Below are 21,678 nucleotides of genomic sequence, written 5' to 3'. Positions count from 1 at the left end.
GGTTGGTCTTTCTTGTGACCAGCCCCATTGTGAGACTATCTAAGGACTCAGTTGGAATTATCACTTAGGAAATTCCATGGTTTTTGTAGGTCTGTGCCAGGAACCAGGACAAAAACCAGATATATTCTTTGTTATATCATACTGCCCATGTCCACCAACCTGGGAAGGAAAGCTGTCCAAGAAATCTCTGCTTTTCAAATGGCCAACAATTCCAAGTTGGATTTTGGGGAAATCTTGGTCTCCAGCACGGAGAAAACATTTGGGAGGAAGTTTACTTTGGGGGACACAGGCCAAATGAGGTTGGGCAGGGAAAATTCCAGATTGAGACCATAAGTTGGGGGATCAAATAACTCAGGGGTCCCCAACCCCCAGGCTGTGGACTGGTATTAGTCTGCGGCCTCTTAGGAACCAGGCCACACAGCAGGAGGTGAGTGGCAGGCAAGTGAGCAAAGCTTTGTATTTGTAGCCACTGTCCAGCACTAGCATCACCACCTCAGCTCCACCTCAGATCATTAGGCATTAGATTCTCATAGGAGCACCGGTCCCTGGTGCCAAAAATGTTGGGGACCGCTGATAACTTACCTAACCCAGGATATCTTCAAGAGTGCAGGGAGATCAGAGCCTTGGAGTCTTCAGAAAATTGGCCCTTGCATGCAGCTAGCAAGGGAGAAATGAGCAAGTGGAAGGCTGCAGGTAAGTTTTGAAGGGCCAGGTTTGGGAGCAGCAAACCTCCCTTTCCCCCATATTCATGGGCAGAACTCAAGCACACGACCACACCTACCTGCAGTGGGAAATGTCAGATAGCTGTGTGCCCAGGGGGTAGATAGAGTATACGGGTTTTTAGTAAACATGGAGCAGCCTCCATCAGACTCTTCCTGGAACCTGCCAAGCAGGTTACTTCCCCAGGGCCTTTGCATTTGTCATTCTACTGTACAGATTATTCATCCCCCAGATAGACTCATGTCCCTCTGCCAAAGTTCTTTCAGGTCTCTGCCTAAAAGATACCTTAACAGAGAGATGGGCTCACCAACCCTACTCCACCTTGTGCTCCCTATGCTCTAGTTATGAATAATAATTTAGCTACCCAGGACTCTTGATTACATAGAATAGAAACAGACTCTAATTAATTGACTTAGAAATACTTTAGGGTATCAGGGAAATGACCTTGCAACAAGATTGGAGAACCAAACTCAGAATCAAGGCCCAACTTGGACCTGGTCCCCAATACAATGTGGCTTGAATGCTACCACTGGGGCTGTTACCCTGAACATTTGCTACCGAGCTTTCCCATTCTTAGTTTCCCCCTTGAGTGACTCTTTCAAGAGTGGGGTCATCAGATTGTCTTTAATGAAGTCATGAGCCTGTACTCTAGCTAGTAGGGGACAAAGACAATAGCTAACTGTCATGGGAAATGGGACCTTGATTCCCACCTATCTAGGAATTCCCCCAAACAAGAAGTAGTCCTATTTAGCTGAAACAATAAATGTCTACTACAGTTGGGTATGGAATTCTACACTGATGGCATAGTTTTTGATATTTTTTTTTATGTTATATATTATGTTAAGAAGTTTGCTATCAATCTGCTTTATGTTCAATTGTAGGTAATTTTTTTCTCAGGGGTGCTTTTAAGAATTTATGTATTCGATATACTACAGTTTCACTAGATGTGGCTACACAGGAATTTATTTACTCTGCTTGGGATTCATTGTACCTTTTCAATATAAAGATGTTTGCCTTTCTTCAGCTCTCGAAAATTTGCAGACATTTATGTCTCCAACTATTATTTCTCCCCCCATTAGTCTCTTCAGAGATTCCTATTAGAAATAACATTGGTCTTTCCATTCTATCTTCTGTATCTCTTTACAGATAGTCACATTTTCTGGTCATTTGACTCTGGGCTGTATTTTGGAAAGTTTCTTCAAATATATTGTTCAGTTCTTTAATTCTCTCTTCAGTTATTATCTAATCTGATGTTTAACCCATCCATTTTGTTGTTATTTTCAGTGATTATTATTTTTATGAATTTTTATTTGGTCTGTTTCAAATTCACCTGGTTTTTTTTTTTTTTTTAATGTTCGTTTCCCGTAATGTTCTTAATTTAGGATTTCTATTCCTTATTTTATTTCTTCCATTATTTTAGATATTCTTTTTTGTAATCTCACTCAGAAACTACTCTTGCCTGCAGTCCCTGGGTTTCTGTATTTTCTCTGTCTTGTACTCCAACTCCCCTCTCAGGATACTTAATTTCTTTGTGTGGTTGATTCTTTTTGTTGAGGGATTATTTTCAGCAGGAGGTTTTGTCTTGTTTTGAGGTGTGGTGGGTGCTTGTTTGTTTTTACTCAGAGAGTCCATGGTGCCCTGCAGAGTGAAAATTTCCCTTCAGTGTGGTTTTCCATTCATTTCTTCCAGGTACTTAAAGTTACAGTAAGGGTGATTCTGTGAGGTGAAGAAGAGAGGTGGGAAGAATGAATAATTTAGAATTAGAAATCAACTCAAAAGGTAGTCTGTCTCCCTTCCCAGGATAGATCAGTGGGCTGAATTAGTACTGTGTTTCTTTTCCTTACGAAATCACAAAATCTGTGTGTTTGGTCTTGCTTCAGGGCCAGGAGGTCCAGGAATACAAGTTACAGAAAACAATTCAAACAGGCTTTAAGCAATCAGGTAACTTATTGGATCATTGACTAAAGAGGACAGAAGTAGCACAAAAATGGGCTCAGGCTCTTGTATCCATCAATGTCCATTTTAGATTAAGAACCTTTATCCAAAGTCTTCATCTAACCTTTCATCTCTCCCCCTTCTCTTGAACTCTCAACCACCACTCACCATGAGATCACACCTTTAGAATCCCAGCTCTGAATGTCACTCCCTGGCTCAAAAACTGTCAAAGCTTACTTACTATCTCTGGTATGAAGTCCAAAAACGTTTGGTTGGCATTCTAAGCCACTTCTCCAACTTTTGTCTTGATGATTGACTACTCTTCACATATCCTTAAATTCATTTCAGAAGAACTGCTCTCTTTTCTTCTTTCTCATTCATGGGATTTCCCTATGGCCCTTGCCCATAGCCTTTGTATTGTTTTGTATTTTAGTTGTGTACATGTCTCACGCCATCCCTTTGATTCCCTAAGTTCCTGGAGGATGAAAGCCTTGTCTAACTTATCTTCCTATTTCCCAGGATACCTAGCGGAGGGAATGTCATACAAGAACTGCTCCAAGTGGCCTAAAAGAATCAGGGCACTGCCATTCCTCTTGCCAGTGATTAGGTTAAGCAAGGCTAGTGGCTCCTGAATTATACAGAACAGATATATACACTTCAGCAGATTCTCATGGGACACAACTGGCTTAGGAGTCTTTGCCTTACTGCAAGTCAAGGGGCTCGACCCTGGCAGCCAGGCTGGATGACAGCATGGGTGAGAATGGACCCTGCTGCAGAGTCTCTCTCTCTGTCTTCCCCATTCTTGGGTCTCCCGGTTAGGTCGCGTTCCATTACTCTTCCTTCAGGATGCTTTCCTGGCTCAGCAGCTATCTGCAAAGTCCCTGTGCAGTTTCAAGATCACCCCCGTTTGAAATATAGTGAATCCTGCCTGGTACAGTTGCCTTTTACTGTGTATATGGTGTCTTCCAAGTCAGGAGTCTGGGGTGTTTTGGGCATCTTCACACACCCCCTCCTTAGGCCTTGCACACAACAGGGGCTCACAACAAATACCTGTTGCTTAAAAGAGTTCATTCAACTCAATAAGTATGTATCATTTGCCAGCGTGCCCAGCACTAACCCAAGTGGACAAGACAGAGTATGTGAAACACCCAAGTGATCGGGAACCTGAAAGAGCAATTTGGTGACCAAATTTACATCTAGCAGGGCCCTTGTTCACTGCTATCCCAAGCCTAGTACAGTGCCTGGCCCATGGCACGCTCTTCACCTAAGTTTTTAAGTGAGGGAATGAATGAGTTAATGGGTGCATCTTTTGATCTCCTCCAACAGATTATAACAGCAGTGAATTAAAAACAGCCTGTAGGAAACATGAGCTTTACGTGAGCTTCCAAGACCTGGGATGGCAGGTGAGTTCTCAGGACACTAAGGGGGACAAAGTTCCTTTCTCAGCAGTCTCTTATCTTAATGGCAGCAGCCAACATCAAAGACCTTAAGCTTTAGGACTGAGATGGCTCCTCCACGAAGGTACACAGGAGCCCTTCCAAATGTCCAGGCTCTCCGGAGTGAGGTGGGGGAAGACTGGGCCTTCTTGTGCACACAGCCCCCACTGGCACCTTCCAAGGGAGCCCAGGGTTCCCCAGCTCTGTGTACCTCAAAATCAGTAGGCACTTTCTTCAAGATGCAATTTCCACATTTTTTTCAAAGTCCATTTATATTTAGGCATTTAAACAAATTTTAATTGAGAAAAGATTTGAAAAAATGATCACTAGTTAACCTCTCCAATGGCTATAAATTGGCTCACCCAAACTATCTAGAAGAGCATAAATGTTTTGCCCGCACCTGAAAGCCACCACTAGTTTATAAGAATTATAGGTGACAAAGTGATAGAAGTTAGTTTCCATATGCAGGTAGCATTATGATGACAGGATTCCTGGAGAGGCTCCATTGGGTCCAAGTACAGAAAGCCAGCCATCTGTGTGCTTCCAGGCCTAGCAGGCAGGTAGCGGCTAAATGTGGAAGGGATGAGGACTCTGTCAGACCAACCAGATTCACACCCTAGTTTTGCCACTTGAACGTGAACTTAATCTTCCTGCATCTCTGTCTCCTGCCTCCTTACCTGTCCATGTGAGTAATCCTTCTCACAGGATTACTTAAAGCACAGATAATCTAAGGAGTATACATTAATCACCTTTTTGTTGCTTCCTTTGCTTTAAATTAAGGATTGGATTATCGCACCCAAGGGCTATGCTGCCAATTACTGTGATGGAGAATGCTCCTTCCCACTCAACGCACACATGAATGCAACAAACCATGCGATCGTACAGACACTGGTGAGCTCGAAGAGATTTTTGTCATTTTATAGGTAGAAGTAAGCCAAGACCAGGTATAGCTGCTAATGGAACCTTTTCCTCCTTCTGTTTTGGAACAGGTTCACCTTATGAATCCTGAGTATGTCCCCAAACCGTGCTGTGCGCCAACTAAACTAAATGCTATCTCAGTCCTTTACTTTGATGACAACTCCAATGTCATCTTAAAAAAATACAGGAATATGGTTGTAAGAGCTTGTGGATGCCACTAACTCGAAAAACTAGTCACTGGGGACACAAATACTGCCTTGGATTCCTAGATTACATCTGCCTTAAAAAACACGCGGAAGCACAGTGAAAGCAAGACGATGACTTTGAAAGCATCTCATGCCGGTTGGTGCCTTACTACCCAAGACAGATTTTAAAGGACCTCGTTAATGATTTGCCCACATAGTAAATAACGTGAGTAGTTGTTGGTCTGTAGGAAGCTGTTTGAATGTCTGTAGTATGAAGTCCGGTAACTGCAGAAACATAACTTTGAAGGGTTTCCCCTTCACTCCCCGCAAAAAGCCTCCCGAAAGTAGTTTTAGCTTTAGATCAAGCTATTTGTGGTATGAGCAAAGAAGGAAGGTAATGTTAAAGGAGTAAGAGTATTCTTGGCTAAAGTATCAGCTGGTTTAGTAATGTTTTTCAAAGATAGATTTTACGGACAACAGAAATTGGGGGAAAATGCCTCTATTCAGATTTCATTCCCAGGAAGGTCGATTTCATAGAAGATCAACAGCCCGGGCCATAACCAGGGCTATTTGGAAGTGCCTTGTCTCAGTAATTGCTGTTACATGTTTATGCTGGCCTTTTGTTGGTGTGAAAATAGAATTATTTTGGTTAAAACGAACCATGTGATTTCCACACCTCAGTCCTCTGCCACTTACTGTTTTCTTGGCTAGTAGCAAAAGCAGACTGCTCATACTTTGAGGTCAGACTGCAAGGGGTGAGAAGCATTTTTAATAGCCATCATTTTAACCATATAACATGTGAAAGAAATTCTGCAACTCATCTTTTTTGGAATGGCTCTCTGAAAAGCACATTAACTTCAGGAACGCTGGCTCTAATCTCATCTATTTTAGTAAAAACGGTTCTTTGCCTTTTTCTATACAGCATGTCATGTCACAGGGTGAGACCCAACAAAGGAAATAAACTGAGGAAGGAGCTCCCAGCCTTTAGGAATGAGTTTGGATGGCCATGCTGTTTATGAACTGAAATCAGTTTTCTTTTCTTTTGTAGGAAGTGAGAACTCAGATTAAATCTTAGAATATTTTTTAAATGTCTTTTTCACAATCATGTACTAAGAAACCAGTTTCATACTAAACTGATTAAATAATACATTTATGATCTATAACTGCATACAGCTTTTTTGTAAATATAAACTATAATTTATTGTCTATTTTATATCTGTTTTGCTGTAACATTTAAGGAAAGACCAGACTTTTTTTTTTTTAAAAAAAGAGTTTATTTAGAAAGTATCATAGTGTAAACAAATTGTACCACTTTGATTTTCTTTTAATACAAGACTCATGATGCGAAGCTGAAGCCACTCATGAGGACTGTGCTTCTCCAGAACGTTGGGATTTTTAAATGAACATCTGTGAACCACATGATTAATAAAGATTTCCTTTAAGGCAGAGGCTGTTCGAGATCCTGCTCTGTTGTCATCTGCGGCAGACGCAGAAGTGATCTTGTTTCAGAGATCCTCACCCCTTGTTACTTTGTGCCAAGTGACTGGATCCCCCAAGCATGGGAGGTGGGTTGAAGAGTGTTGGACACAGAGGGGTTATTCTGAGAAGTAATTTGATGGCAAAGAACATACAGGTACCTATCATCTTATGGGAGCTTAGTCCCGTGATTGCTTTTTTCCAAGGGTGATGGTAAAAATGTTTAATAACTAGGATGGCATGAATTATGGTGCTGGCATTAATGCTAGTGTGGCCTACTTCAGCCCTGACTCAGCCCTGCCTACTCCATTCTTTGGTCTTTGGTCAAGTTAATTCCACTCTTCATACAGCATCGGGTCAACCTCTGCGAAGGCAGACGACGTACAATGAGCCTCTAAGAGGACTACCTAGGAGCAAAATCTGAAACTGCTTCCAGCTGGGGCCCCATAGTGGGGCTGCAGGGTTCCGCTGGTCCCTAATACCCAGACTAGGGAAAACTCATCTAGTCCTCTTGCCCCAGATGGCAAATGCAACCAGAATCTTTCTATAAGTTAAAGCAACAGTTATGATTAAGCCTTGCAGAAGTTTCCATGCCTATATTTTCCATGGGAGATATCAAATCTTAAACATGAATTTTAAATCTTAAAAATCTTCACATGGACCCTGACTTCACGTTAACATAACTAATGAAATCTTTCATCCATGAGCAACAAACAGAAGTATCCCTTGAACAGTAATAACTGAGCTAACAAATAATAACACACAGAAGATTATGGCATCAGCGTTATCTTACTCAGGCACGTGTCAAAAGTACCATTGCTTTCATTGTGGCAAACCTCTCACGATGAGAGAAGTATTAACAGGAACGGAAAATCCAGGAGTGGCTGTGAAGGTATCTCCCAGAGGTGTGGGGTTTTTGTTTGTAACTCTGCTCCAAGCTTGGAGCAACCACACTATTAGTAAGTCATTTATGACCTTCGGCTCAGAGGAACATCGATACTGCCACAGGCTACCTTTCCAGGAGTTGTGGGCAGTTCAAAAATGGTGCTTTGGATGATGCTTCCACCAAAATCACTGAGGAACCATAACAGTCCAGCAATTTGATTTTCCTCAACTCCATTTTAGTCTCAAAGGAAACCACTTAGATTTCATCAAGAGAAGGTTAAAGGGGATGATAGATTGCCACTGAAAATATTCAGTTTGCAAAGGGATCATGAGTTACATGTTTACTTAGAGAAACTTAGTAAAGAACCTGTAGAGTGTGTTGGCTTAAGAAACACAGAGATGCCGCCACACGTTTAGGACATTCAGCTTTCTGAATAACCACCACCTGAAACCCAGCAACATCCACATGATTTGCTGCTCCTCGACACGGTACAGGCGGCCAGGCAGGAGAGGAGACTTCCTCCTGTTTTTACAGTTCGTCTTTTGCCTGGCGCAGAACAAAGTGGTGCAACGATTCGAGGTCTCTGCCTCCATTGTGCTCACTGACTTTTTTGCCGCCGCGGAAAAGCAACAATGTGGGATAGCCTCGTACCTTGAAAGAAAAAATTCAAAATTTGAAAACCAGTGGCCTGAATCGCACACAAATTATTTCATAAATAAAACCAGAAAAAATCCTACAGCTGTGGCCAGGAAAGTCTACGGTTAAATTTTTAAAATGTATAAACCATTTAAAAAGTGTCAGAGAGTTCAGAAAGCAAAGTCTTGGGGCTATTTATTCATTTTCCAATCCAGAACTACATTCAAAATTAGTGTCAATCCCCCGGGGACCTATTAAGGTGCACATTCCAGCCCAGCGGCACGGCACGCGGCCTGAGACTCTGCATTTTGGACAAGGTTCCCGGTGATGCCCAGGCCGCTCAGTGGACCACACTGGGTAGTAGCAAGACCCTCAAGGAGAGCCGCAACTCGCCTCTTTTCTCTTTTCAGAATTTTAAGGCACAAATTTGACTGGCATCTTCTAATGATAAATAAAAAAATATGCTACAACTATCCTCAATCTGATGAGGTCATAAACTTCAGCAGCCTCAAAAATGTTTTAAGAAAACAACACAAAAAGAGAAATATAAAATTTCAACAACAGTTAAACGATCCAAGCACAAGACGGGCGTGTTGGTATGGCTCTCTCAGGAGGAAGTTTATGTTCAAGTGTTTCCTTTATTCAGCCATTTTATGTTAGAATGCTGGCTTATATCTGAAAAATAAGCCACTTAGTTGTTGATGATGACAGCCGCAAGCCAACTGACTATTCCATCAACGAGAACGTCTGTGTAAGCGGCCCCCCATTCTCTAGCTTGAAGTCTTAGTTACTGCCCAGCCTAACACCCAGATGGCAAGGCCTAAAAACCTCCATTGAAATGTGTATAATAATAGAGGAAGAAAGCCTTTCCTTTGAGAGAGCATCTGTTTAGCTTTTCAAAAGGAAAAACAAACCAAGCACCTCAAAAGGACACAAAAAATGCTTTGTTGAGGGGACAAGGGCAGTGTGAGTTATCTCGGTTGAGCCCACAACGCCAAAGCACAGCTTCACTTGGGATCTGCTCCCAATACGTAGAGTCCCCACAGTGTTCTCATTCACATGTACCCACCGAGTACTTGCTGCAAACATTCCGTTCAGCAGTACAGTCCACTTCAGCGATCTTGACCTCTGCCAAACCAGGGAATTCCTTTTTAGAGAGTTCTTCCCAAGCAGGAGCCAGATTCTTACAGTGACCACACCTAGAAAGAGAACAACGACAGCTCTGCTGAAGGCCTGGGTCACGCTCACTCACCTATATTTTGCTGCCAAGGTGAGCCTTGTTTTTCTGTATGAAGCGGTCAACAATTGCCTAGAAATTTATAAAATATCAAATTTTCCCTTTGGGAGGCATTAACTTTTCCTCCTTCTGTTCCTCCCCCACCCCAAACAAGGAAGTCAAAAATCTATCTGAAGTAGACTTTTGGATTAACCTGACAGAAACAAGCTGGTCTGAAAACAGGTTTGGATTTTGAAACCACTTCCATGATACAGTGAACTGGGCTAACTGGTTTGTGAAAGAACAAAAGGAGAAGGACAGGAAACAAAACAGACTCTAAACATTTTTTAAAAATCACTTGAACACTAAAAACATTTTAGATTTAACTGCTTATGACTTCAACATTTCAAATCAACTTCACAGTGCCCCCCGAAGCTTCAGTGATTTGGTGTGAGCGCTAAGGCCATGACTGGGTTTCGTTCAAACCCTCTCCTCCACCTGACACTCGGTCCCTTTTCTGACGCTTCTCCCACTACATGAACTGCTCCCCTTCAATAAAGGGGATCTTCTGTCTTTAAACTCGATCTATAGCTTTAGGTTTTTTTAAAAATAGAAAATAATAGTTTTGAAGGCATTATTTGCTAATGTTTCTGTTCTTAAAAATTCAGAATGCACAACTCATGAGTCATGTGTTAATTTTTTATTTCTGCTATTACGGTTTCTCATGAATACCTGAAATGAATGAAATTAAAGAGCAATAATGACATGTGGTGACCTTACTTGTCCGCATTTAGATACAGAACCTAACACTTCTCGGCACTCTGCTTTCCCAAATGGAATGTTTCATTTGTGAAAACAAAGTGTTCTTCGATTTTACAGCTAAGGAAACTAAGTTCCAAGGAATTAAAGGACATCCAGGTTGCCTGGGTCTCAAACCTCGTGCACACAGAGCATCTCTGCTCTGGTCCCTGAAGACCATATGGCAAGAAGGTGCAGGCAATTGGGTAACATGTTGAATGGCTCAAAACAGAAAGCTGAGCTCAACTGGATCCCTCTGTAACATCTAGAAGAGACCAAGGAGCAAAGCTACATCATGATGTAGCTTTTTTAAGCAAACAAGCAATCTTTGGAAAAGTACAGAGATACACCACAAAATGCTATGGCCATCGTAATTCTCCTCCGTTACCTTGTTCTCCAAAGCAGACTGAATTTTAAAATAACCTCATTCTCCATCAATAACTGTTTATGAATACCATCAAGCTTGAACATATCTGAATATAAGAATATAATGATAACATTTCCTTATTTCCCACAACATAACCTACATGCAAGTGTAATATGTGCTCAACACGGAGCCTGGAGGGTTGGCTAACGAGCTGAAAATATGATGGGACCAAAGTGCACTAGGACAAAGAAAGTAGTTTCTAATCAAAGAGCCACTTACCATGGGGCATAAAATTTGATGAAGGTTATTCCTCCTGCAATGGTGTCCTCAAAGTTATTTTCCGTAAGTGCCAACACGGTGCCCTTCTGGGGAGGGAAAAGCCACAATGCAAATACATCGCGTAGAGAAGGGCAGGGTCATGTTTTGGGACTGCAGAAATATGAACCAATACTCTTTTTAAATGCTGTTATGCATGCCCCAAGGTCACATAAAAATACCTGTACAATTTGCATTTCCCTAGCTACACAAAAGGGCAGAGCAGTGGCCTCTAAAGGGCAGAGATTCATCAGGTCCCTTGGGCCCTGAGCCCAAGAGATGCTTTGAGAAGTGGCAGACATAGCCCAGTGTTCTGCCCCCCGGCAGTCCAGGGTGGGTTCAGGTGCAGCTACTGTCCTTCAGGGCTCTGCAGTGTGGACCAGTCAGCTCTGGGCAGACAGGGCTTGAATCTGTACTTCCTAGGCATGGAGCCTACAACACCAACCAGAGTCCCACTGCTGGCCCTCCTGAAGTCTGTATATATATGGCTACTCTCACAGGCTCTACCACTCTCATATGATATGGATTCACAAAAATTATCTTCTCTATGTCACAGAAGGACCTTACAAAATGTTATAAAAGCATAGGGAATGATATGTATTTTACATATAACAGGCTCCTTTCCATTCTTAAATTCAAAGCTAATGTAAAAACTTCATCTAAGCTCTGGCTAGAGAATTTAAGGGAAAGGAGCCACAAGGAAGTCTGCTTTAAAGGGATTCTATCTTGATAGTTCGTTACAGAATTATGTCTATGTGTCTTTCCACAAATGTTTCTGCGATTCTCTTGAGGGCAAGAACATGTATGATTTATCACGTGGCTAAATGTACCAGGTCTGCTCCACTTGAGTCTGGCACCAAGCAACGTATGTCAGTGACTGGGAGACGAAGTATGCCAAGGGGGCCATTGTAGGACACTGCCATCTTTCTTTATGTCCAGAAATATGATGCCCCACTCACTGAAAGACCCACTTAATGGTGGAAAACTTTATTATAAATAGAAACCGTTCTGTGTTTGATGAAAATATCCATAGTATATAATTATACTCAATTTGGGATGACCTTTATAACCACCATGACACACACACTCCTCTAACATATGTGGTCATAACAACTACAAAATCATTTGTTTACTTCTTAAACCAAAACTTCAACTTTTAACTGACACCGAGGCGATCCCCAACCTGTGAGAGACTAACTGAGAGGTGGGCTGTGGGGTGGGGAGGCCCGCTGCTCCCCACCCTGGGAGGATGGGGTAGGTGGCTCCACTAGTTTTTCTGATTCCAGACACCTGGGCTCAGGGAGTGTTGGCTCCGGTGAGTCAAGATCTCTGATGTAAACGCTGAGTACTAGAGCATTACTGGGTAGGCAGTCACCATGTCTGGCTCTCTGCCCTCACCTTGAGGAACAAAATATCCCGCCTCTTCCTTTTCCCCCAATGTCCCTGTGTCCCAAGTTAAGAACATGGAATGCTATGAAGTGTAGTTGTACAAAATGAAGTAGCAACGAAGACATTCTGCTTTGGAAATATGTTTACAAACATGCCTTAGGTTCTTAGCTAGAAAATCCAGACATCATTTTCCTGGGAAAACATTATTTCGACTCTCCTTGAATAATCTCATTTTCACCTACGGCTTCAACACTGGCTTCTACCTAAAGTTGCAGACAATGTAAACCTACTCATCTTGTGCTGACATCCCGCTTTAGCTCCAGATGGATATATTTGACTGTCCATTGGGCATCACCATCTAAATATTCACCCCAACTCTGAAAATCATCATCTTGAGAACTGAACTCAAGTTTAGTTCTTATCTCGTGCTTGGTGCCATATCCACCAGCTAAGCCGAAAATCTGAAAGTCACTTCAAACTCCACATCCTAACTGGGCTCACAGAGTTGGACTCCTTATGTTGGCTATCTTCTTCTTTCCATCCCCACTTTCACAGTCTTAGTATTTTTTTGCACTTTAGTTTTTTTTTGGGGGGAGGGGGTGTCATCATCTTTTATGACCTAACACATCAGTTTTTAATCTGTTTCATACATGCTGCTGCTAGTCATCTTTCTAAAATTCAACTATGCTTGAAACCCTCCACTGGATCCCTATAATTAAAGCTCAAAGAGCACTGGCTGGCTGACAAAGTCCTCTACAACCTAGCTCCTGCCTCTCTTCTCTGGCATCCTGCACTGCACCCCTCCTTTTCATCCCATTCCCTCGTGCCTTCGTGGCTTCCCCATGTCTCTCCAGCAACTGCCAATTCATCTTTCAGTTCCTCAGTGATACCTCTTATCTGCCCCACCTTTCTCAAACAATGACCAGCCCTGCACCCATTTTTACCACAGCTTCTGCGACATCTGTATGTATGTGTTCTCATCTGTCTCACCCACTAGACCTGCCACTGTACACAGGCAGGAAAATAGTCTTATTTATTTTTGTTTCCTGGTGGCCTAGGACAGTGCCTGAAATATAACAAGGGGTTGATTATTACAGAACAAATGAATCTAAAACCTTATACTATCTGAATGAATGAAGATAATACTTCAGTAAGTCAAGACTGCCTAAGCAAATGAAATATCCTACAGCAATTTGCCTTTCAATTCCAATGTGCACATCTTTTCTGCTACAGATCTTTCAGAGGTCTTTACCACAGGTTAAAAAAATGATTGCAACACATTAAGGAAACGAACAGAAACAGACAAGCTTCCATAGCACATACCCTCGAGTATAGTGATGACTGAATCAATGGGAAGAATTTTCCAGAGATTTTTGACCAAATTCAGGACGCATCTCACATCTATTTCAGGGGAGCTTTTGCTTACATTAACCCCTTGAAGTATGTAAAAGTAGTTGAAGAAAATGTTTTGGGTTGAAAAGTCAACTGTAAGCCAACCATCTGAATTACTCTATACCGTCCTCAAACTGTCACTTTGTCCAAGGCGTTTGAGGGCAGTGCCTTCTGTGGGCGAGGGTGGCGGCAGACACCTACCTTGTCGGCCTCTGGCTCAGCAGCCAGCACCGGGGCCTCCGAGGGCTGGGCGGTCTCGGGAGTGCCCTCCGCATCACTCTGGAGCTGTGATTCCACATACTCTCTCAGCGAGTCCAGATCTCGCTTTCCCTTGTACTGGTCAATCTGTCCAAACATGGGCCACACAGAAACACTGACAAGTTAGTATACTTGAGTGCTCTGAATAACTCAAACCTCCTCCTGACCCCTCTTGCCCATGTGAAACCTCCTGCCAGATGTCTCTGCATGGTTGTGTGAGCTGTGCGATGTTTGTGTGCTCAAGTTTAAATGCAAAGGCAGAGGTTATAAACCAATATTTGGGCTTTTGTGAGAGAACTTTACAGCTCATTCCTTCTGCAGAGCTATGAGTCACAAAACCCTGGGTGCTGACTCAGGTATTCTGAGAAGCTGACCATCAGCCAGGGATGGAAGGGAGGGAGTGAGAACCTTACCAAGAGTGAGCATTAACCTCTCTCAGAGGCTGTGATCAGAGCAGTTACCTTAGGACAGATGTGGGTTATTCTAGTGACAACCTGAGCCAAATGGAAGGTTTCAAAATATTATAACGATGGACAGTTTTTCTCAACTACCCAAATCTTATCAATTAAGAGAAAGCCATTTTCGGTTACATGTATTCCCTTAAACTAGTGCCCAAGCAATCAATGCATACTGGCAATTCACCACAACTGTTAAGTCACTTGACAACTCAGCCCACTGTGGTTAAGAGAAACACTCTTTCTCCACATTAAGGCCTAAAGACATACCTTTTTACCGTCTCGGAACCAGAGAAGAGTGGGATAGCCACGGACCTGATTTCCTGAACAGAGTTCATAGTGCTGCGTACAGTCAACCTACAAAGAAAGTTCACATTTCCAGTTAGTGAGCCCGCCTGATAAAAACGAGCTATTGGGTACCCCGGGAGTTTTTTTTTTTTTTTTTAATATAATTTCTAAAACCCTTGATCTGCAGCATCTTTGCCAGCAAGCTGCAGTTTCTGCAGACTATTCCTAAAACAGGTACCCCAAAATTCCCCCGAACTGAGGGAGCAGCACAGCAAGATTCACTTTAGAGACATGATTTATTTTCGTTTACTTATAATGCTCATTTTTAGGAAGCAACATTTTCCCTTGAGCAGGTTAACAGGTAGAGAAGGGAAGCCTAGCCTGACATCCTGGGAGGGGCGGGCCTGGCTGTCGGTGATGGACGCCCACACCAGTCGTAACGCTAGCTTAGAAATTTATTCTCATGTTCAAATTTAGAGTTTTAAATTCAAGGAGAAGCAAGTAGTCAATTTTAAATAGGAGTACTTGGTATATGATAAAGATAAAACTGAAAAGATGTTAAAATCAGATTACAGTATCAATTCTGTAAGCTCAATTTAACCAACTGCCACAGCACTTCGGATTATTTCCATTTAAATTTTTATAAGATTCTGCTTGTTTAACATTTTTATACAACATTCTATTCTAAGTCACTTCTTTTTAACTTTTCTACTGACATTAAAATCAGCTGTACAGAGCTTATTTCTCACTATGTCAACAAAGTAGATGAACTGTTATTTTAACAGATAAGACTGAAGTCAGAGAGCAGTTCCAGTGTTAACCTGAGGCACAGGAAGCCTCCAACTACAACTGGGGGTGGGAAGGCATTTTTAGGGTCCAGTTATATGTCCAGAGATGAAGGGCCACAGCCCAGTTATTTAGACTCTGTCTGCTCATGCTTGGTTCTGCGAGAAGCCTCCACTGACATGAATTGAAAATAAAATAATCCCCTATCAAAGTTCAAAACATAATTTAAAGTAAGGATACAAGGAATGGGGAAGACAGAAGACAAGATTATTTTATGATTACATCTGATCTTTGTCCTCTTGCAAAGCGTAGTTCAGCAGGAACCCTTTAACTAGTCAAAAGTGACTGCATCAAAGTCGTCTATAACCATGAGTTCGTAACAATCCTCAAACAAAAGCTACTTTGTCATCTTTGGAGGACAACAGGGAACCAACTCATTATTTGTAAAACTGGCAGTAAAGGGGAAGAATCAGGCTTTTATCCTGTCTTTCCTATATGAACTGCGCCACTGGATAACCAAGTGATAAACGAGGACAAGTTTCTGTTGCTAAAAAAATGAAGACAGGATGCTTAAATTACATTTACTGAAATGCTTTAATTTATTTATTGAGAATGAGGTGCTAAGAAGTTGCCTTAGGTTGGCCAGCCAGGTCTACTCGACTCCCAAATCTATGCTTTTGGCCATTTCACCATGCTGGACAGATCATCTTATTAACTATGGTCACTGGACACATAGTATTACTTCTGTAATACTATGGGCCCCTGGCAAAGTAGAAAATGAGATTTTTATTAAAGGATATCCAGGCAATGATGTCTGGTGGGTGCTGGAGAATAGATGAAATTAAGTGTTTGATGACCCAGAAGCTGCTCTGGATATTTCCAGAAAATCCAGTTACACAGAATTTGTTAGATATCGCTTCTGGCTCCTCCACGTAAAGTAGGAAAAGTTGGAAAGAATTCCAGGCAGCAGTGCAAGCTGAGTCTCACCATAGGGAGGGTCCCCTGCATGGCTCTGTGAGCACAGAGCCGAGGCTTCTTTAGGAAAGAGCTCTTGGGTGAGATCAAATGTGGACAGTCTCCAAGCACATCCAGTGAACATTCTCTAAGGCTCTGCTCCCTATCTTTGCAGAAAGGGCTCTGGGGCTGCCAATTCAGAATTGGCCATCGCTTCAAAACAAACAAAGGAGCCAAAGCCATAATTTATCTCTAAGCTGTGGAAAAGCCAGCACACTCGAAACCAGGCTGCCATCTGTGAAGGTGAAATGAATTATCAAGTGGCACTCTAAATGGAAATAATAAATCAAGTTTGCGACTTTGTGCACAGAATGAATAATGGGCTACTCTGCTAATTAATCCAGCCAAAGGCGGTCTACTTCCAGTTTAATAAGGGCTTTCACTTACCTTGCCAATCTTGACAGTTTCGGAATGTTCAAGGCCCAGAGCCAGCTGCTCCCAGGTCGGAGCCAGAGCTTTGCAGTGACCACACCATGGAGCGAAGAACTTGATAAAGTGGTCGCCTTCCATGTGGAGCCAAGGCAGAGAAGGGGGAAAAGGGAGTGTAATTTACATCACACCTAACTAGAGATTAGCATCTAATCTTTGTTTTCTTGCAAAGCTCAATTCAGTAGGAACACTTTAACTGGTCAAAAGTGACTCTGCATCAAAAACGTCTATATCCATGAGTTTGTAACAATCCTCGAAACAAAAGCTAATTTGTCATCTTTGGAGGACAAGGAACTAATTCATTATTTGGAAAACTGGCAATAAAGGGTAAGAATCAGGCCTTTATCCCGTCTTTCCTATACGAACTGCACCAGTGGTTAATCAAGTGATAAATGAGGGCAAGTTGCTCTTGGCTAAAAAAATGAAGTCAGGATGCCTGAATTAGAATAGCATTTGGCATCTGGATGAATTAACAGATTTAGGCAGTGACTGCTGTGGCTGCTGACATCACAAAGAGACTTCAACAGCTATAAAGTCTTTTCAGAACCCCTAAAAAACATCAACAAAAACTGATAATGTCTCTTGATTCATGTACCAGTTCACAGGGAATAGAAAACTCAGGGACATGTTAAACTACGCCGTGGGGATACAATCAACAAAGTCCACACCGTGGGGAACTCTACAGGTCAAACAACCTATGTGGTAGGAAAGAAAAATGTAAGGAAGAAAAAGAGATGTTGGGGGTACATGGAGATAAAACAGACTTAAAAGAGATATATCAAAAAAAGACCAAACTAAGCTGTAGGGTTTAGAAACACACACTTGGGTAATGAAACCTTAAGGAAAAGCAAGGAGTGGTTTCCATAAAAGTCAGAAGGGCTGTGACTGACTGGGAAGGGGTACTAGGAGGCTGGCAGTTTTTTTCTTTAACTGGACAATGGTTACAAGATGACTGCTTTGTCACAATTCACTAAGCCCTACATTTGTTTTCAGTATTCTGTGTTTTATTTTATACTAAAATAAAAGGTTTAAAAACTGAATATTACTACCTTGGCTAGGAGGAATAAAACCGAATCTTCAAACATTATTATTTGGACACTGAAGATTTTTTTCTGGGCTGTTTTACCTTGACCAGCCTGGGTGTAAAAGATGTCAGGCCAAGACCAAACCAAAATCAGGCTGTGGCCAAGGAGAGAACTAACTAATGAACACTGAAATATGACTCGGACCTAGAGTAGGATGTTGCCACACCAATGCTCACAGAGGTACCTTATCACCATGGCAAGGATACACTGAAGGAAATGTTTAAAAACTTGCTTCAAAAAATTAGCAACTCATCTGCAAAGCTGAAACCAGGTCTCTCCAGACGGCTCTGTTGCTAACCTTGTGTGGGGAGGTGGAGGCAGGATGTCCAGGAACCCACAGAAGTGTCAAAGGGAAGTTGTAAAGGCAGGTGGCTACTTTCTGAGGAGAAATACTCATGCGAGCAACATAGGCAGCATCTCTAGAACACTGCCCTTCAGTGATGACTTGCTTAGGGAGTGACCAGGCTGGGCTTCTGGGAAATAAGTCTACAACAAGGTGATTCTGGTAGCACATCCTGCAGTGAGCCCATGCCAGTCTCAAATTAAAGTGAATCCCCTGCAGGGGAAAAAACCCCTTGAAGTTCCACGGTTAGAGCACTGGTACAAATTAAATAACCACCTTTAATGAAAACAGAAAACGGTTGAAGGCATCAAAATTATTTTAGACCTTAAGTGTGGTGGGGGGAAACTTATTTAGACACTGAGTGGGGTGTCTAAATAACTTCATGGAACTTCATGTCTCAGCAGGCATGAAGTTACAAGGCCAGGTACACTTTTAAGCCCTTTACCACAACATTTCCAACCCAGTCTTACAGGAGGATTTCTCTCCATGGCAGCATTTGAGAATAGAGGTCAGCAAGGAAGCTAAATTTGCTTTCAAGTCATTCACTGCTGAGCCAACTCTTCTGAAATGTGTGAAGAAAGGAGGACTTATATTATTAACATTAGAAATTGTACATAGATCATTTTTAATATTTTTGAGACCATTTTCAGAAAATAAGATGTGGTCTAAGAAAATATTTTAAGTGTAAAAAACATGTATACTGATTCACATGCTGTAACAGTCTCACTAAATTCTAGTTTAAACAGATAAGAGAAACTTTTGTTTCTGCCTCAGGTCAATAAACATCTGATTAACATTAATATAAATAAACACTTCCTTATCCAGGGATGTACTGTATCCATAGCTCATGTACAAGTGTGCCCATTCACGATTTGTGAGGTCCAAATTTCCACACCTAAGGCTTTAGCTTAGCATCAAAACTGGCATTTTATAAAGACAGAGACAAAAGGAGGAAAAGCTTCTAAGAGGAGGAGCATTAAACAATGATGTTAAAGGGACTTGAGAGAAACCCTTGATAAGTGCCACAGATGCTGCTATCTATGAGTCCTCAAGTGGCAAAAAGGACAAGCCCAGCAAATCAAGGAGTAACAATAGTCAGTGGTTCTAAGAGGCGTGTATCCCACGGTGAACACCAAGGTTCGCCTGTCATACCTTGTGCAACGTGCAGCTCGAAGTTGCTTGCTGAGAGCTCATACAGCCCCTGCTTGAGCTCAGGGGCTCTGGGTGGTTCTACTTCTGGCTCTGGTGTCTAATAGGAAGAAACGAAACAACAGTCACTGAGTTCATCTGTGAAGACATAGTGAAACCCATCAAAGAGGTGACCAGTGTCTGTCTAGAACCTTCTGCAGATCTCCTCCCTCACCTTGCTACCTCGAACCTGTGTGGGGTGCTGGTGTGTTGAGGGGAACCAGGATAGGAACTAACTCTGTTGGGTCTTCTGTACGCTCAGTAAGAAGCCCCTTGCCAGCCTCCCCCTCAGCAAATGCTCTAGGACTGATACTTGTAGAAAGCAGGTGACAGCCAGCCCCACCTCAACCAGTCCTTTACTGCCCTAAACCCAACCAAACAGAACAGACAAACTAAAAGATAGGTCTACCCCAAATTAGCAATCTGTCCTGTTCTTTGAAATGTGATCTGAGATTTCACATAGAATACAAAATGGAATTCTTGACAGACTGGCTTTAAGGAAGAAGTACCTAAAGACACAAAGGTAGCAAACTGGACAAAACTGAGAATGAGAACCCACCAGAGAATAGGAGGGAAAGGCTACCCTTTATTCAAAAAAATAGTAAATAAACAAACAAACAAATAAATAAGTGAAGGAAGGTAAAACTCTAAAGGACTGAGAAAAGTAGGTGATGAGACAGTAAATTCAGACAAGTGAAAAGATGAGAAAGAGAAAACCAGGGCAAACATAACTGTTCTTTTACGAAAGAATATAACTCATGACTAAGTTTGGAACTGAAATACACAACGAAGGGGCAAGAAGTGACTGAGAAGGCATCGGTGTGTACAACTAAATGGTTACCACAGGAGTTACTGCACAATTATAAATTTCTCAGTTTCTGAGGCCACTACCACGGGGGTGAAGAAAAGTTCACATTACCATTTTGCTACAGATACATGGGTATTATTCAATTGTTACATGGCAGTTCATAGTTCTATTAAAAAGAATATCCAAGTTAAGTCATTAAAAGCTTTAAAAGTAGTGACAGCTCAAAGCTGTACAGAGCTAGGACCTTAAAGCACCATGAAGTTTTCCTTTCTGTTGCTGGCTTGTCAAAACTTTCAAAGGGTTAAGTACCCACACAAAAGGATGCCCATGAGAATTATGGCTAAATGAACAGTCAGTGAGTTCCAATAAGGTGAAACAAAACCCTGTATGTGTATGTGTAAGATGTTCAAAGGGCTGTCAGTATAAAAGTGTTCATTTATGGCACTTAGGGGCACACTTATTCTTGTGCTCTGTGGCAGATACCAAAGCTGTCTCCATCAGGGGAACACTGCAGTATGTCACAGAAATGGAATACACTCTAAATTCTTCAGAAAGCAATCGGCCAATATTGATCAAGAGCCATAAAAGTGATCTTGCTTTTTTTTTTTTTTTGCCTTGTAATTTTACAAATATATTCTAAAAATATCACTCAAAAGTAGTAAAAATGTCCTTTACAAAGATAAATGTTTCCTATAGCATTTCTGATGACAGAAAAAATTATAAGTAACTAAATATCCACTGACAGAGAAGATTCGAATTATGGCAAATCTACATAATATATGATCAATATAAAGGCAATGTAACTATATAAAAAGACCATTAATAAACTGTTTATATTATAACTGTTTAAGAAAAAAATACAGAAGCAAACATGGAAATATAAAAATTGGGATGGAATGTTAGGAATGGCCAGTTTTCCTTTCTTTGAGTTTCTTTAATATGGCTATAACACTAGGGAGAAAAATCTAAATTTATCCTGTCTAAATATAAAAGTGTGCATATCAAGTTATTTAGGTATAAACACAGATGAAGAACTTTTTTTAAAAGCTTTTGCTTACAATAAACAGCAAAGTTCAAACTGAAAAGGATTTTCACTTCACAGTATAAAGTTTTCTACAGTAAGGCACATTGTCATTGTTTTTAGCAATTATCTGAGATCCCTACTGCTCTGAGACTCTAGGATACGGACAGTGGGTAAACTGGTTCTAGAGTGGTCACAGGTGGATTCCACGTGGCCATGAGCCTCCCACACAAAGAAGACAGGACACTGCCCCTCAGGACGTCTATGCTGAGCCTTGGCCTGGCCTCACAGTCTGCACTTTGGGCCATGTTTCCCCTAAAGCAGTGGTCCCCAA

At 41.7% G+C, this 21,678-nt stretch overlaps 2 protein-coding genes across 2 annotated transcripts in view; one reads left to right on the top strand and one right to left on the bottom strand.

Annotated features, from left to right (window-relative positions):
* The window catches only part of BMP6 (bone morphogenetic protein 6), a 157,041-nt gene extending 150,401 nt beyond the window's left edge, over nt 1–6,640 (top strand). Inside the window, exons 5-7 of the mRNA XM_023534637.1 lie at nt 3,982–4,058; nt 4,872–4,982; nt 5,081–6,640. Of these exons, the coding sequence (XP_023390405.1) occupies nt 3,982–4,058; nt 4,872–4,982; nt 5,081–5,230 (338 nt within the window). The 3' untranslated portion in view covers nt 5,231–6,640. The remainder of the gene's footprint in view (nt 1–3,981; nt 4,059–4,871; nt 4,983–5,080) is intronic.
* Nucleotides 6,641–6,810: 170 nt separating this feature from the next.
* The window catches only part of TXNDC5 (thioredoxin domain containing 5), a 22,159-nt gene continuing 7,291 nt past the window's right edge, over nt 6,811–21,678 (bottom strand). The window contains exons 3-9 of the mRNA XM_011367026.2: nt 19,480–19,576; nt 16,858–16,973; nt 14,653–14,739; nt 13,871–14,014; nt 10,853–10,938; nt 9,262–9,391; nt 6,811–8,207 (exon numbers count right to left, since the gene is read on the bottom strand). Of these exons, the coding sequence (XP_011365328.2) occupies nt 8,085–8,207; nt 9,262–9,391; nt 10,853–10,938; nt 13,871–14,014; nt 14,653–14,739; nt 16,858–16,973; nt 19,480–19,576 (783 nt within the window). The 3' untranslated portion in view covers nt 6,811–8,084. The remainder of the gene's footprint in view (nt 8,208–9,261; nt 9,392–10,852; nt 10,939–13,870; nt 14,015–14,652; nt 14,740–16,857; nt 16,974–19,479; nt 19,577–21,678) is intronic.

The sequence above is a fragment of the Pteropus vampyrus genome, unplaced genomic scaffold (genome assembly GCF_000151845.1).
Source record: "Pteropus vampyrus isolate Shadow unplaced genomic scaffold, Pvam_2.0 Scaffold129, whole genome shotgun sequence".
Taxonomy (NCBI): Eukaryota; Metazoa; Chordata; class Mammalia; order Chiroptera; family Pteropodidae; genus Pteropus; species Pteropus vampyrus.
Note: the sequence above shows the minus strand (reverse complement) of the source record. Positions and strands in the feature narration are given on the sequence as shown.